At 54.9% G+C, this 13,804-nt stretch overlaps 3 gene segments (V, D, J or C); all 3 read left to right on the forward strand.

Annotated features, from left to right (window-relative positions):
- The first annotated feature begins 1,568 nt into the window (after nt 1-1,568).
- LOC129086279 (immunoglobulin lambda variable 3-25-like) lies at nt 1,569-2,474 on the forward strand. The segment is given in 3 exon segments: nt 1,569-1,614; nt 1,767-2,069; nt 2,431-2,474. Coding segments are annotated over 3 exon segments (393 nt in total).
- Nucleotides 2,475-6,962: 4,488 nt separating this feature from the next.
- On the forward strand, nt 6,963-10,043 carry LOC129086280 (immunoglobulin lambda variable 4-3-like). The segment is given in 3 exon segments: nt 6,963-7,045; nt 7,167-7,505; nt 9,910-10,043. Coding segments are annotated over 3 exon segments (519 nt in total).
- A 925-nt stretch (nt 10,044-10,968) lies between these two features.
- On the forward strand, nt 10,969-12,003 carry LOC129086281 (immunoglobulin lambda variable 3-9-like). The segment is given in 2 exon segments: nt 10,969-11,045; nt 11,417-12,003. Coding segments are annotated over 2 exon segments (633 nt in total).
- The last annotated feature ends 1,801 nt before the right edge of the window (nt 12,004-13,804 follow it).

Genomic DNA, 13,804 nt, shown 5'->3' on the forward strand with positions numbered 1-13,804 from the left:
CTTTCCTCATCCTAAGCTGTGTGGGTACTTACAGTGATGTAACTGTGTCCCACGCGTGCGCTCACGTATCCATCCCAGCGATCAAGGTAGAGAACACATCCGTCACCACGAGGGTCCCTCCTGTTGTCCTTGGATGACAGTATCCACCACCTGCCCCCGCCCACGTGCCCTTCCCTGCACCTAACCCTGCACCACCCATTAGATCTTTATTTCTAAATTTTTTTTTTTTTGCAGAAAATATCGATCGAAATGAAAAATCACATCTTATACAGGAAGTCTTTTGGGACTCACATATTTTACTTCACATCCTGCCTGTAGATTCCTCCAAATTGCCTTTGCATTGAGCTTCTTCCTTTTCCTGGCCAAGGAGAATTCTGCGGTCCGGTGGATCCCGGCCTGTTTAACCACCACCCACACAGAGACCCCGCGATGGTTCTCACCTCGGGGACCGACGCACAAGGCAGCCAGGAACATACGTGTGCGGACAGTTTCTCGGTGAACATCAGTTGCCGTGGTCTGAAATAAAAGCCCTAACATGCCGTCGCTGGGTCGTACGGTGACCTCTGGTTTACTGCTTTAAGAAGCCGCCAAAGTCCTTCCACAGTGTCGGCTCCACTTCACATTCCCCTCAGCCGGGCGCCGGTGACCCTGTCTATCCAGGTCCGGCCGTCCTGGGGCCGGTCACGTCTTCCACGTTAGCCGCTCTGACAGGTGCGTGGGGATGTCCTCGTTGTTTTAACTTGCATCTCCCTGACGGCTCATCGGGGGCACCTTCTATACTCTCGAGGCCACGGCGCTGGCGCTTCCAGGACCTGTCTGTCCTGGGCCGTTGACCGTTTTCTGCATGTCTTCTGCTGGTTTTGCTATCTTTTTATTCCTCAGTTTTACGCGTTCCTTCTATACCCTAACAGACACTTTTGATGTGATCCTTAGTTTGCAAATATTTTCTCCAGCGTCTTGCCCTTTTCACCCCCTTCCGACAGTATCGCAAAGCACAGGGACAGCTGTGGTGTCGTCCAGTGTGGCCCCACTAATCTTTCCTTCAATGAATCATGCGTCTGGGCTCACCAAGATATTTTACAAACCCTGGGTGCCGAAAGAAAGTCGTGTTTTTTCCCCAAAACATAAGGGAAACACTTCCCTGGGAAGCGTCTGACCCGTGTCTCCCCGTGTCTGACCCCGGAGGGCGGCCTGTCACACACCAGCGTGACCCCGGTCCCTACAGCTGCCCCGCTCCTGGAAGGTCCCATCCCTAGAAGGGTGACTGAGAGGGGGCCCGAGCCCAGGGCGGCGGCCCGGGGATCACACAGGGGCGGGTGTGCAGGTGCTGTTTCGGGGCGCACAAGCGCCCCCCTACCCAGAGAGTCCTGGGGAGACGGGGTGCAGGCCTGCGGCGAGGGCGTGAATGGAGCCCCTCGCTGCGTCCCGCTGGACTCGCCCAGCTGCAGCCCCGAGAGCTGCCAAGGAGGGAGGAGGGAGATTTGCATGAGGAGCCCCTGCAGAGCATAAGGGAGGCCCAGAGACCCACCGCCGCTGTGGGCACAGAGGCAGAACCCAGCGCCTCCGCCATGGCCTGGACCGCTCTCCTGCTCCCCCTCCTCACTCTTGGCTCAGGTGCGCCCCCACGGGCCCTGCCTGCGGGCTCAGTCCCCACGGGACCCTGAGTCAGACCTGCAAACCCTGAGCTCAGCCCAGGCACAGCCTCCACGTGGACCCTCCTAGGCACGGCCTTTATCCTCAGCCCCCTCTACCCTCCTCTCTTACAGGCTCCGTGGCCTCCTACGAGCTGACCCAGTCGTCTTCCTTGTCGGTGGCCTCGGGAGAGACGGCCACGATCACCTGCACTGGAGATTTCATCGATAAAAGATATACTCTCTGGTACCAGCAGAAGCCCGGCCAGGTCCCTGCGCTGGTCATTTATAAGGATAGCGAGCGGCCCTCGGGGATCCCTGAGCGATTCTCCGGCTCCAGCTCAGGGAAGACTGTCACGCTGACCATCAGCGGGGCCCAGGCTGAGGACGAGGCTGACTATTACTGTCTGTCAGATGAGAGCGATGATAGTGCTCACAGTGACACAGGCAGACGGGGAAGAGAGAGAGAAACCCCGACCCCCTCTGTGTCACGCTCTCCTGCAGCCCAAATAGGGCTGGAGACGAAGCCAGGGGCAGGTCTGGCCCCGGTCCCCAGACCTCAGATCCTCAGGCTGCCCCTCCCATCCAAGCGGCTCCGCAGGGGCTGGGACAGCAGTGGATTCAGTCTCCCAGGACAGGGCCGACCGGCTGTTTCCTGGCCTGCGTGGGAGTTGGAGACAGAGGGCATGAGTGGAAGGACTCACAGACCCAGACACACATCCAGTGGAAATAGACCCTAATTATCATTGTGATGGTGACGGGGCCCCTCCTTGGTCACCTGTCCTGGATTTGTTCCCAGAATGCCCCAGCTATGGGAGCTCAGGAAGTCCCAGCGTGTCGTGACATCCTGGGCTCCGAACAGAGCCGCCCCGTACAGGGGACACTGAGGAACCCCCCTGAGTCCCCTCCTCGGGGCTGCCCCTTCTTCACTCCCCCGCTGGGTCCTGGCACCTCACAGGGGGCCTCACGGGGAAGTGCTGCTGGTGGAGGGGACCCGCCCTCCCGCCGAGGTCTCATTCTTCTCAGAGTGTGGCTCAGGGTCAGGATGGCCCTGCAGGGCCTCCCAGCTAGTCCGCAGCTGGCACTGCCCTGCAGATCGCCCTCTTGCTGCTCCTATTTACTTCTAGAAAGATCACCCCAAACCCCTCTGCATGCGGGTTCATCGTCCTGAGGGTTCCCAGGGAACTCTCGGCCAGAGGCCATGAGCTCTCATCGCCAGGCTGCGTGAGCAAACCCCCTGAGGCCAAAGAGAACCACGGAGAGAAGACGGGGGTCGGGGAGGGCCGGTTGCCGAGCTCACACACACAGTCAGGAGTCCCACTTGTCCCACAGATGCACAGGAGAAGTTCCCAATCAGGACACCAGAGGGACCTGTCAGAGGAGCTGGGCCTCGGTGGCGGGAAATTAGCACCGGGCTCCACGCTGCTGGGGCCCCACCTAAGACCGTGGCAACCCAGCCGACAGAGGATCGACCTCTTTGCATTAACTCTAGTGAATCTGGAATAATCTGGAATAGCAGGCAAAATACATACTGAGAAATACTCTTCACCGCACAAGGAAATATCCGTCAAGCCTGGGGTCACATCAAAATTTCCTGATTGGAGACAAGAAAATAGGAGCCATAATAGGCAACAAAATCAATCAATCAATCAATCCAACTGGCTGTGAAATTTCACCGATGATGGAATGCGTAGTGAAGGGTCTTAAGAAAACTTATTTTCCATTTGTTCCAGTGGGTAGAAGCATGATTGAACATTCTAACTGCAGACTAGGGAGAGAAGAACGACAGGCAATCAATATGTAGATACGGAAACCACAGCGTCTGCGATGACATGACCCTTGGTGTGACTGACAGCGTGTCCATCCCTGCAAAGCAAAAGATTAGTGACTAGAGGACGTAGACGAGCAACTGCAGAAAGAGACGAGACCACAGACACAGAAAGACAGCGGGAAAATAAACAGACGCGTGCTGTGCGGGAGGACAACTTGAAGGAGCCTGTACCCCTGTGGTCACACTTTTGGAAGCAGAAAATTTGGGGGGAAGGTAGAAAAATATTTGAGGAAATTCTAACCAGAAACTGTTCTCATTGCAGTGAATCCTGCGATGCCACAACCCAGGAACCTCAACAAAACCCAAACACAAAAGCCATGCAGGAACTCCAACACACATCACCGTCAAATTCTCAAACCAGTGTTGATGAGAAAATCGTAAAAGCCTCGGAGACACAGGGCTCGTCCATAGAGAGGACGAAGCAGAGGGACCAGGGCAGGGTCTCCCAGAAAACGGCACAGACGAGGGGGGAGTGGAGGAAAGTCTCTAGAAAATTAAAAGCAAAAACAAAACTTCAACAGAAACGTGTCCACTTTCAAGTCTTTACCCGGTGAAAATATCTTTCAAAAAGGAAGCAACGTTAAACTTTCTCAGGTGTACAAATATTTAGAGAACTCATCAGCCTCAGACCCTCAGTACCAGAAAGAACACAAGAGACATGTCCAACACGGAGAGAAATGGGAATCCACACTCAGAAATGAAAGGCATGAGATACCGTTACTACGTGGATAGATAAAGTTTTGTCCTATTAAGTTCTATTTTACAAAGTCAGTGTTTAATGCACAAACACAATACAAGGTATGCTGTCCAGTATAATACGTGGTAAAGTTATGAAATTGTTACTTCCAAGGATTGAGAGGAAGAAGAGCATGTCATGATAAATTGAGGTGTCGCATTCCAACCGACCTCAGGTCCAATGTGATGTCTTCCCACAAGTTGGTAACTTTGGCAGCAGGAGTGATGGGCTGTCAGAATTCTCTGATTCGCAAGCGATGGCCGCGTGTGGCTTCCTGCGCGAACCAGGGCAAGCAGCAGCCCCCGTGCAGTGGCAGTCCTCGTGGCCCATTTGCTCTCTCACCTCACTGACTGTGGCCCGAGATCCTCCTCCAGGTGCTGTGACTCCTGGGCCAGGTGCGTGTGCTCAGCGTGACGTCCGGTCCTGCCCCGCAACCCTTAATGTTATAGATCATGTCACGGTGGACTGACCTCGTTTTGTATCATAAACACCTTAGTTGCTCACCGTCCTTCATCCTCAGAGGAGCCACACACCTTCTCCTACAACAGGGCACCGACCCTGCTGTCCCCACGCTCACCGCTTCCTCCTGGTTCCTCTTCCCGTCCTGACAGAAGCTCCAGGGTTTCCTCCAGAGAGACGCCTCCAGCCTCTCCCCACACAAGACTTGCCTGTCAGTTTTTGCCTGATCTCAACTAATTATCTGAAACTACAGTAGCTATATCATTACTTCCCTAGAATTGCTTTCATTATTGAGTGATTGATTTTTGCTAATTACTTTGCTCATTAGTCAGGAAAGTTGTTTTTAATGCAAACCAGACACACAACAAGAAGAGACGTGGACAGACAGGAGCCTATTTCTCTCCTGCATAACGAGCCTGGGCCTCGATGGCTGTGCTGCAGATACTCCGCACTCGATGACGACGCAAAGGTTTCTCACTTTCTGTTCCACCAGCCCTGCTGTGCTGGCTCTCCTTTCATTTTGGTTGCAAATGGAATCAGGGCAGCTGCTGTGGCTCCAGCGATCACGCCCAGGCTCAGGGGAAGAGGAGCTGCATAAATCTACTCTGTTTCTTTCCTTCCCAAGAGCTAAAGTTCTTAGAAAAAAATCAAGTGACTAGCACACCCATGTGTGAAAACTGGGCCACAAGATCCATACCGGCCAAGAGGGACCTCAGAGGAGCAATCGCCTGGCTTTTCAGTGAGGATGGAGGAAACCATACCGGGAAAGGAGGTGGTGCCTGTCTGCTTTGTTTTGTGTGTGCGCAGAGGCGCACACGTGTGCCTTCTGTGTCAGTATGTCAGAGTTACATGGAAATATCTCCAGTGTCCAATGTCCCGAACCCCAGCCTTTCCCTCTCCCTCACTTTCTTCAGCCATTATCCAGGGCCTTTGCTTTATATTCCATATCAGGATTAGAAGGGAGGATATTGAGGAGAGGAGCGTAACCATTTATTGGTGCCTAATCCGGATCAGCCCCACGCCCGGCACTGCCTTTGATCAAACTGTCCAATCGCAGGTGCTCTGCGTGTCAGCCATTGTCACCAAAGCCCCACTTTACAGATGGGGAAGCTGAGGCCTGGGACCCTGAGGATCTTGGCTGAGGTCACAACTAGAAAGCAGCAGCAGCACTGAGGTCTTCTGGCCCACGGTCCCTGGTCTCACCACTGTCCTTGGCCTCTCACTGTGCTCTCAAAGCTGAGATGCGTCCTCTCCTTAAGGCGCCAGAAAGTCCTCCCTCTTATTTCAAATACAAGTGACCGACATACTGACTTTGAAGTGCACACCCATCAATAGAAAGAAAATTTTGAACCACATGTGTCATTTAAAATTTTCCAGCAGCCTCATTTAAAAATGTGAAGGAACAAGTGGAATTAGTTTACACAATACATATTGTTTATATGGCTTAGTTGACAATATTTCCGTTTCCATATTGATTAAAGGTAATCTATTAGTATATTTGACATTTTTATTACACTAAGTTAATGAAAATAGGTAAATATTTTGTTGGCCCACCTTGTGCACAGACAGCCTCTAATTTTCAGAGATGTGCACAGTCCACCGCAGTGACGATCTCATTGCTCCGACACCTGTCCAGAGGAGGAGGGCTGTGACTCAGGGACTGGGCAGGCCTGGGACCTGGGACAGGGGAAGGGCACAGGGAGAGAGGCCTGGCTGGGAGGGGATTCAAACACCAGGCCCTGAGGTTGGGCTGCATTGGAGTCTTGACTCATCACAACTGTCAGGGGGGCTCTGGGAAAATGAATAACCTCGCAGTGAGGGTTCGCTGCTCATCAGACAGGAGGAGGGGCGGGGGCTGATGTCTGGTTGGGATGCGGGTAATACTTTCAGAAAGGGTCAGCTTTCCTTGAGGGCTCAAAAGTCATGAACAGTCACTCTGTTTAAAAAGCTGAACACTGCATGATGGTGCTCACCGTGCAGACAGCAGGGGGCGCTGTGGAAGTTGCCTTCAGGACTGATGGGTCTCATTTCCTCTGGGCTGCGCTCAGGGCAACGGGTGGGTGTACTGTGCATCCTTTGAAGACACTTGTGTTGGGTAAAATCAACTCTCCACTCTGAAACCCACACCTGGACCATCTTCTGACCTCAGGGAATTACCAGCAGGGGGTCTCAGGCTCAGGGCTCAGACCAGAGAGGAGAGAGACAAATTGAGGAACAGAAACAGATTTGCATTCCTGCTCCTCCCCCCTTGAGCTGCAAGAAGAGAGGATAAGACAGGAGCTTGGAGAGGCCAGGGCCAGCTGGGCAGCCTCAGGGCAGAGCTCCTGGAAGCCACTGCCGCCATGGACTGGGCTCCCTTCTACCTCCTGCCCCTGGTTTTCTCCACAGGTCAGACCATCCCTGGCCACTCAGGGCTCCCGCTCCCTGGTGTTTCCTTCCAAGTACAGTCCTGAGTGGCATCCTTCCTGTCTGAATTCATCGGCATCATCCCTGTGTTTTGTGTTTGCAGGTCTCTGTGCTGATCCTATGCTGACCCAGCCTCCGTCTGCTTCTGCCTCCCCGGGAGCCTCGGCCAAGCTCACCTGTACCCTGAGCAGTGAGCACAGCGGCTATTCCATTGTATGGCAACAGCAGCAGCCAGGGAAGGCCCCTCGCTTTTTGATGTATGTGAAGAGCGACGGAAGCCATAAGAGGGGTGTCGGAATCCCCGACCGCTTCTCGGGCTCCAGCTCTGGGGCGGACCGCTACTTAACCATCTCCGACCTCCAGCCTGAGGACGAGGCTGACTATTACTGTCAGACATGGAGCAGCAATTATAATGCTCACAGTGACACAGGCAGACGGGGAAGTGAGACAAAAAGTCCAACCCCCTCTGTGTCACGCTCTCCTGCAGCCCAAATAGGTCCAGAGACAAAGCCAGGGGCAGCTCTGGCCCATGTCCCCAGACCTCAGGTCCTCAGGCTGTGCCTCCCAGCTCAGGTGGCTCCACAGGGGCTGGGACAGCAGTGGATTCAGTCTCCCGGGACAGGGCCAACCTGGTGTTTCCTGGGCCTGCGTGGGAGTTGGAGACAGAGGGCATGAGTGGAAGGACTCACAGACCCAGACACACATCCAGTGGAAATGGTCCCTGACATCAGTGTAATGGTGACGGGGTCCCTCATTGGCCATCGGTCCTGCAATTTTCCCTGGAACACCCCAGGTATAGGAGCTCAGGAAGGACAGGATTTCATGGAAGCCTGGGCTCCAAACAGAGCAGCCCCGTGCAGGGGACACTGAGGAAGACCCCGGAGTCCCCTCCACAGGGCTGCCCCTCCCTCACTCCCCCACTGGGTCCTGGCAGCTCACAGAGGGCGTCACGGGGAAGTGCTGCTGGTGGAGGGGACCCGCCCTCCCTCCAAGGTCAGACCCTGCTCAGAGGGTGGCTCAGCGTCAGGATGGCATTGGGGGAGACTCCCAGCTGATTCCTCAACTGGCACCGCACTGCAGGGTAAAAAAACTAAAGAACTGGCCACCTGCAGACTGTCAGTATCGGAAGGAACAGAGGACACGTAGTAGACCGAAAGAGGCATGAGCTACTCAGGGAATTGAAGGCATGAAATAGTTTTACTACCTGCATTTATATAGGACCTTTTTGTCATATGAAATTCTGTAAAAGATATCACTCTTCAAAACAAACACACAATAACAGTCTATGTTGTGGTTTATAATATATGATAAAGATACAACAATCTTAATACAAATGTTTAGACGAAGTAGATCATTTATGATAAAGTGATGTGCCTCATTCAAGTCTAGTTCCCGTCCAGCGTGATATTTTCGAACAAGGTCATAACTGCGACAGCAGGACGATGAGTTCCCAGAATTCTCTGGGTCACAAGAGAAGGTCCCGTGTGGCTGCCTGTGCAAACCAGAGGGAAGCAGCAGGTGCTGTGCAGTGACAGCCTTAGTGGCCATTCTGCCCGCTCACCTCTGTGACAGAGGACAGCGGTCACATGGCAGTGGATCCTCCTCCACATGGAGGCTCCTCCAGCTGCTCAGACTCCTGGACCATGCCTGCGCTTAGCATGACGTCCGGTCCTGCACCACAACCCTTAATGTTATAGATGACGTCACAGTGGACTGGCCTGGTTTTGTATCATAAACACCTTAGTTTTTCACCGTCCTTCATCCTCAGGCAGACCAGACCCTCCCCACAGACACTGACCCTGCTGTCCCCACACTCACTGCTTCCTCCCGGTTCCTCTTCCCGTCCTGAAGGCAGCTCCAGGGTCGCCTCCAGAGAGACGCCTCCAGCCTCTCCCCACACAAGACCTGCCTGTCAGTTTTTGCCTGAACTCAACTAATTATCTGAAACTACAGTAGCTGTATCATTATTCCCTAGAATTGGTTTCATTATTGAGTAATTGATTTTTGCTAATTACTTTCCTCATTAGTCAGCAAAGTTGTTTTAGTGACAAAACAGACACACAACAAGAAGAGACGTGGACAGACAGGAGCCTATTTCTCTCCTGCACCAACGAGCCTGGGCCTCGATGGCTGTGCTGCAGATACTCCCCACTCGATGACGACCAAAGGCTTTCTCGCTTTCTGTTCCACCAGCCCTGCTGTGCTGGCTCTCCTTACATTTTGGTGGCATGGCACTCAGGGCGACTGCTGTGGCTCCAGCAATCACGCCCCAGCTCAGGGGAAAAGGACCTGCGATCTACTCTGTTTCTTTCCTTCCCAAGAGCTAAAGTTCGTAGATAAAAATCAAGTGACTAGCACACCCATATGTCAAAGCTGAGCCACGAGATCAATACCGGCCAACAGGGACCTCAGAGGAGCGACCGCCTGGCTTTTCAGTGAGGATGGAAGACAACACACAGGTAAAGGAGGTGGTGACTGCTTTGTGGCCCACACAAGCGTGTCCACACTGTGATTCTATGTGCACAACGGAATCTGTGGGACAGGGACTGAGCCCTGTTCCCACGTATGGCCCCGGACGGAATGTCTGCCAGACGATGAGGGTCTGAGTCAGCGATCGCTGGGGGAGCGTCTCCTGTCTCAGTCTTTGAGCAGATGCCACCACCACCCTATTTTGACCCCACACCAGTGGCCAGCATCACGAGAGGGAGTCCCTGAGCGCCCTGTCCCCAGACCACTCCCAGGAGCATCAGTGACTCTACAGGTGGGCCCCACCCCTCCATCCCCTCGATGAACCTGTTCATATTTTACGGGTGGATCTGAGCCTCTTGCGCCTGGTCGCGGGACAGGCAGTGGTTACGCAGAGAACAGCAATTCCTCCCCTGGGTCGAGCAGCCCTTGGATCAGGCAGTTACCACCTGAGCACCAGGTTCAGACTCTACACCTGGAGACAGGACACACCTGCTCCTCCAGCAGCCAGTGAGGAGGGGCCACCGGGGGGCAGCAGAGACCGCCTGGCAAAGCCTCCTGGAGTCTGAGGTCCCTGGGCAGGAGGAATTCTAACAGGCAGGCGGATCATTGTACTTTATTTTCTGAGCCACCTCTCTCTGTATTAATAATTAAAATAGTTTAATTGTGCTAAACAGTGGAGTTATTAACCACCACCTCACAACGGTAGACAGACTGGTCAGATTTTCTACAGTATCACCTTTTACTGTGATGCTACTTCTGACTCTGAGACTCTCAGATGTGGTTCTCGCAGAACGGCTGGGTTTTCTGTCACAGGTGTCGGTAACTCACCCTGACCAGCCCACGCCATTCGTGCTGCAACTCTGGACCTGTCAACCCTTTTCAAGCACTGGCGCTGTCCCTGGCCCTCGCACACACTGGGGACACTGGGACACAGCATCCGTGACCTGTCCCAGGAGCTGTAACCAAGCACAGAGCCTAACAGCCTCTCAGGGGCTCCAAACACGCCCTGTGCCCTGAGAAAAATGGGATTTCATTCAGGCTCTGTGCTCACTAACTGTGACGGGCATGGGACCCACTCCCACCTCACACTCATATCGTCACCTCTACAGCTAACACTCAATAATGTGCTCAGAACATGCAGACAAATGTCCCCTCTCGGCCCTGCTGTGGCCTGGCCAACCAGGAGTGAGGCCATGAAACCATTGGGGTGGAGATGTCAGCCGCCCACCATGGTACCAGAGGAGGAACAAGACCTTTGGGCTGTGGGTGTTGTCTGTGGGGACCGCCCCTCCCTGCCCTGTGTCCCTAGTGCTGAGCCAGTCTCAGGACCACAAGCTCCTCAGGCAGCCCCTGACCCCCCGGCTGATTTGCATACCCAGCAGCTGCCTCCCCAGCAAGGGGATAAGAGAGGCCCAGGAGGAGCCCTGCCCAGCTCGGGCTCAGGGCGCAGAAGCGGGCACCCCCACCATGGCCTGGACCCCTCTCCTGCTCGGCCTCCTCGCTCACTGCGCAGGTGCTGCGCCCAGGCCCCCACCCACCCCAGCCCGGGGATCTGGACAGCCTGACCCTGACCCTGAGCTCAGCAGGGCGCTGCCTCGGGAGCCCCATGCACAGGACTCTGTGGCAGGAGGAGGGGCTGAGGGGCTGAGCTTCCTGCTCTGCTGAGGGGCTCTGTGTCAGCCTGAGGGGCTGCCCCTGCCAGGAGGAAGGGCAGGCAGGGGTCCTCATTTGTTCAAGGCTTCATGGAGTAGCCAGACCCCTGGGCCACGGGGACTTAGAAAGAAGCTTGACAGAATCCCTATAGCTCCCTGAGGCAGGCAGGCAGGGGTCTCTTGGGAAGGGGTCCTTCAACCTTAAACACACCTCTCCTTCCCTCTCTTGCAGGCTCTGCGGCCGCCTATGTTTTGACACAGCCGACCTCGGCTTCCGTGAACCTGGGACAGACGGCCAGGATCACCTGTGGGGGAGTCAACATTGGAAGTATAAATGCTTACTGGTACCAGCAGAAGCCCGGCCAGGCCCCTGTGCTGGTCATCTATGAGGATAGCAAGCGGCCCTCGGGGATCCCTGACCGATTCTCTGGCTCCAACTCGGGGAACACGGCCACCCTGACCATCGGCGGGGCCCAGGCCCAGGACGAGGCGGACTATTACTCTCAGGTGTGGGAGAGCAGTAATAATGCTCACAGTGACACAGGCAGACGGGGAAGTGAGACACAAACGTCCATCTGGGTCACGCTCTCCTCAGGCCGCACAGAGACTGCAGACAAAGCCATGCCCAGCTCTGGCCCAGGTCCCGTGTCCCAGGTCCAGGCAGCCCCTCTCGCAGCCTCGGGCAGCTGTGCAGTCAGTGGGGCAGCAGTGGACTCAGCACCGGCGGGACCAGGCCAGGCCGGTGTCCTAGCGGCACTGTCACTTCTGGAAGGAAGGCCTGACACAGGACTGGTCCCACTTTTCTTAATCCAGAAGTAACAGTCCCTGAATTTTATGTCACAATGACTGGACCGCTCCTTCGTGCAACATTCCTCATTCATCCCCAGAGCTGCCAGCTCAGCTGAGCTCCTAAGGCCCGAGGCTCCGTGGCCGCCCAGGACTATGAACGGAGCCACCCAGTGTCCGCACACCAAGCACCCCTGCTGGGGCGCCGGTGACCACAGCTGTGCCCTCACCGGGAAGGTCCGATGGCAAAGAACCGCCTCCCTCAGGGTCATGCCTTTCCCCGAGTGTGACTCGGGCCCATGACTGCCCCATGCCCAGTTCACAAGGCCCGGCCTCAGTCCAGAAGGACCCAGCCCCTGCAGCTGAGCCCTCTGCTGCCACCGCTCCGCCGTTCCCAGGCCTTGCCTCCGGGCTTCCCTCCAGAGAGACCCGCGACCCCTCCCCAGGGAGGTTCCCTGTCAGGGGGAGTTTCCAGCGCCCTGGAGAGAAAAGAGCAGCCCCGGGGGGGAAAGGGGGGGAGAGGAGGCAGCTGCACAGCGAGGACGCCCTGGCGTCTGCAACGTTCCCACGAGGCTGGTGAGCGCACCTGGGAGGGAACCACCTGAGGCTGAGGAGGGAACTGCCCAAGGTCACCAGAGTGGGGGACAGTCCCAGAGTCAGCTCCTCTCATATGCTGCTTGGACCCAGTGGGGGGAAGCCCCCCAATCAGGAATTAGGTTGACTAGAGAGGAGATGGGTACCCCACTGCGGGAACTTAGCCCCCAACTACAGTCTGTGTGGGTGGCATTTAGAAAGTGTGTGGGAAAGCAGGTGGAGACAGGACGGACCTGTGTCCAGGCCATTTACCGAATCCCAAAATGGGAATCACCAACACAGTGAGAAGCACCTGTGTTCCTGATGCAACAGGGGAACGGTCACGCTGCCTGACATCCTGTCAGAACTTTCCTGCAAACAATCAGGAAAACATGGACTGTTAGGAACATAAAACCACTGCATCCAAAATGTCCCTGAAATAGCCCAGAGGATATAACTTGTGGTCTGGAGACAAATCATATGACTGTAACTGTATTTCCTCCTTCATAAGGGAGGATGAATGATTTAACATTGGCGAGGGAAGACCCAGAGAACAGAGCTCCACGTTCACTAGTTCAATAAAACACTTAATATATTTGGCATTGAAAACATACAGGATGACTTTGACATCCGATGAGATGCTCCCAAAGACAACAGTCCAGAACTTGCTGTCATAGCAACAGCATCTACTCAAAGTGAAAGAGAAAACCATGAAGACCAAAACAGGAAAGGGACCTCACCTTCTCTCCGAAGCACCCGACTGAGGCCGGAGACAGTGTCTGTGTGTAAAACACTTTTCCCCACGTCACTACAGGGTGTAACACCTGAGTCCGGCTCAGGCCACAAGGGCAGCGCAGTCCTGCACCAAGGCCCGGGGGACTCGGACGGGCCTGGGGGCACGGCAGGAGGAAGTGAGAGTTTCCACGGTGACTGAGACCACAGAACACAGGTGCCCTGAGCTCGCCCGAGATTCAGAAGCAGCAGGTCTGGGTGGGAATCTGCCTGTCTGACTGTCCCCTCTGACGACCGCGCTGGGAGCGGCTTCGCTCCTATCTACCTGCGACTCGCAGCCCGGGACAGTCACCACAGAAGGGCACTGTCTGTGTAGCACAGGGGACCTGCTCTCCCTCTTGCTCAGGCTCCTTGTGCTCATTTTTGTTTAAGCCATGTGTCCTCTATTTTATTGTAGTATAAAAAGCCCACGAAGTCACGCTAAGAACTTACAGAAGTTAGTGGCACGGGTTTTGGTAAAGAGCAAAAT

Source organism: Pteronotus mesoamericanus, unplaced genomic scaffold (assembly GCF_021234165.1).
Source record: "Pteronotus mesoamericanus isolate MK-2021 breed Mesoamerican mustached bat unplaced genomic scaffold, CSHL_Meso_final scaffold_371, whole genome shotgun sequence".
In the NCBI taxonomy this organism is placed as follows: Eukaryota; Metazoa; Chordata; class Mammalia; order Chiroptera; family Mormoopidae; genus Pteronotus; species Pteronotus mesoamericanus.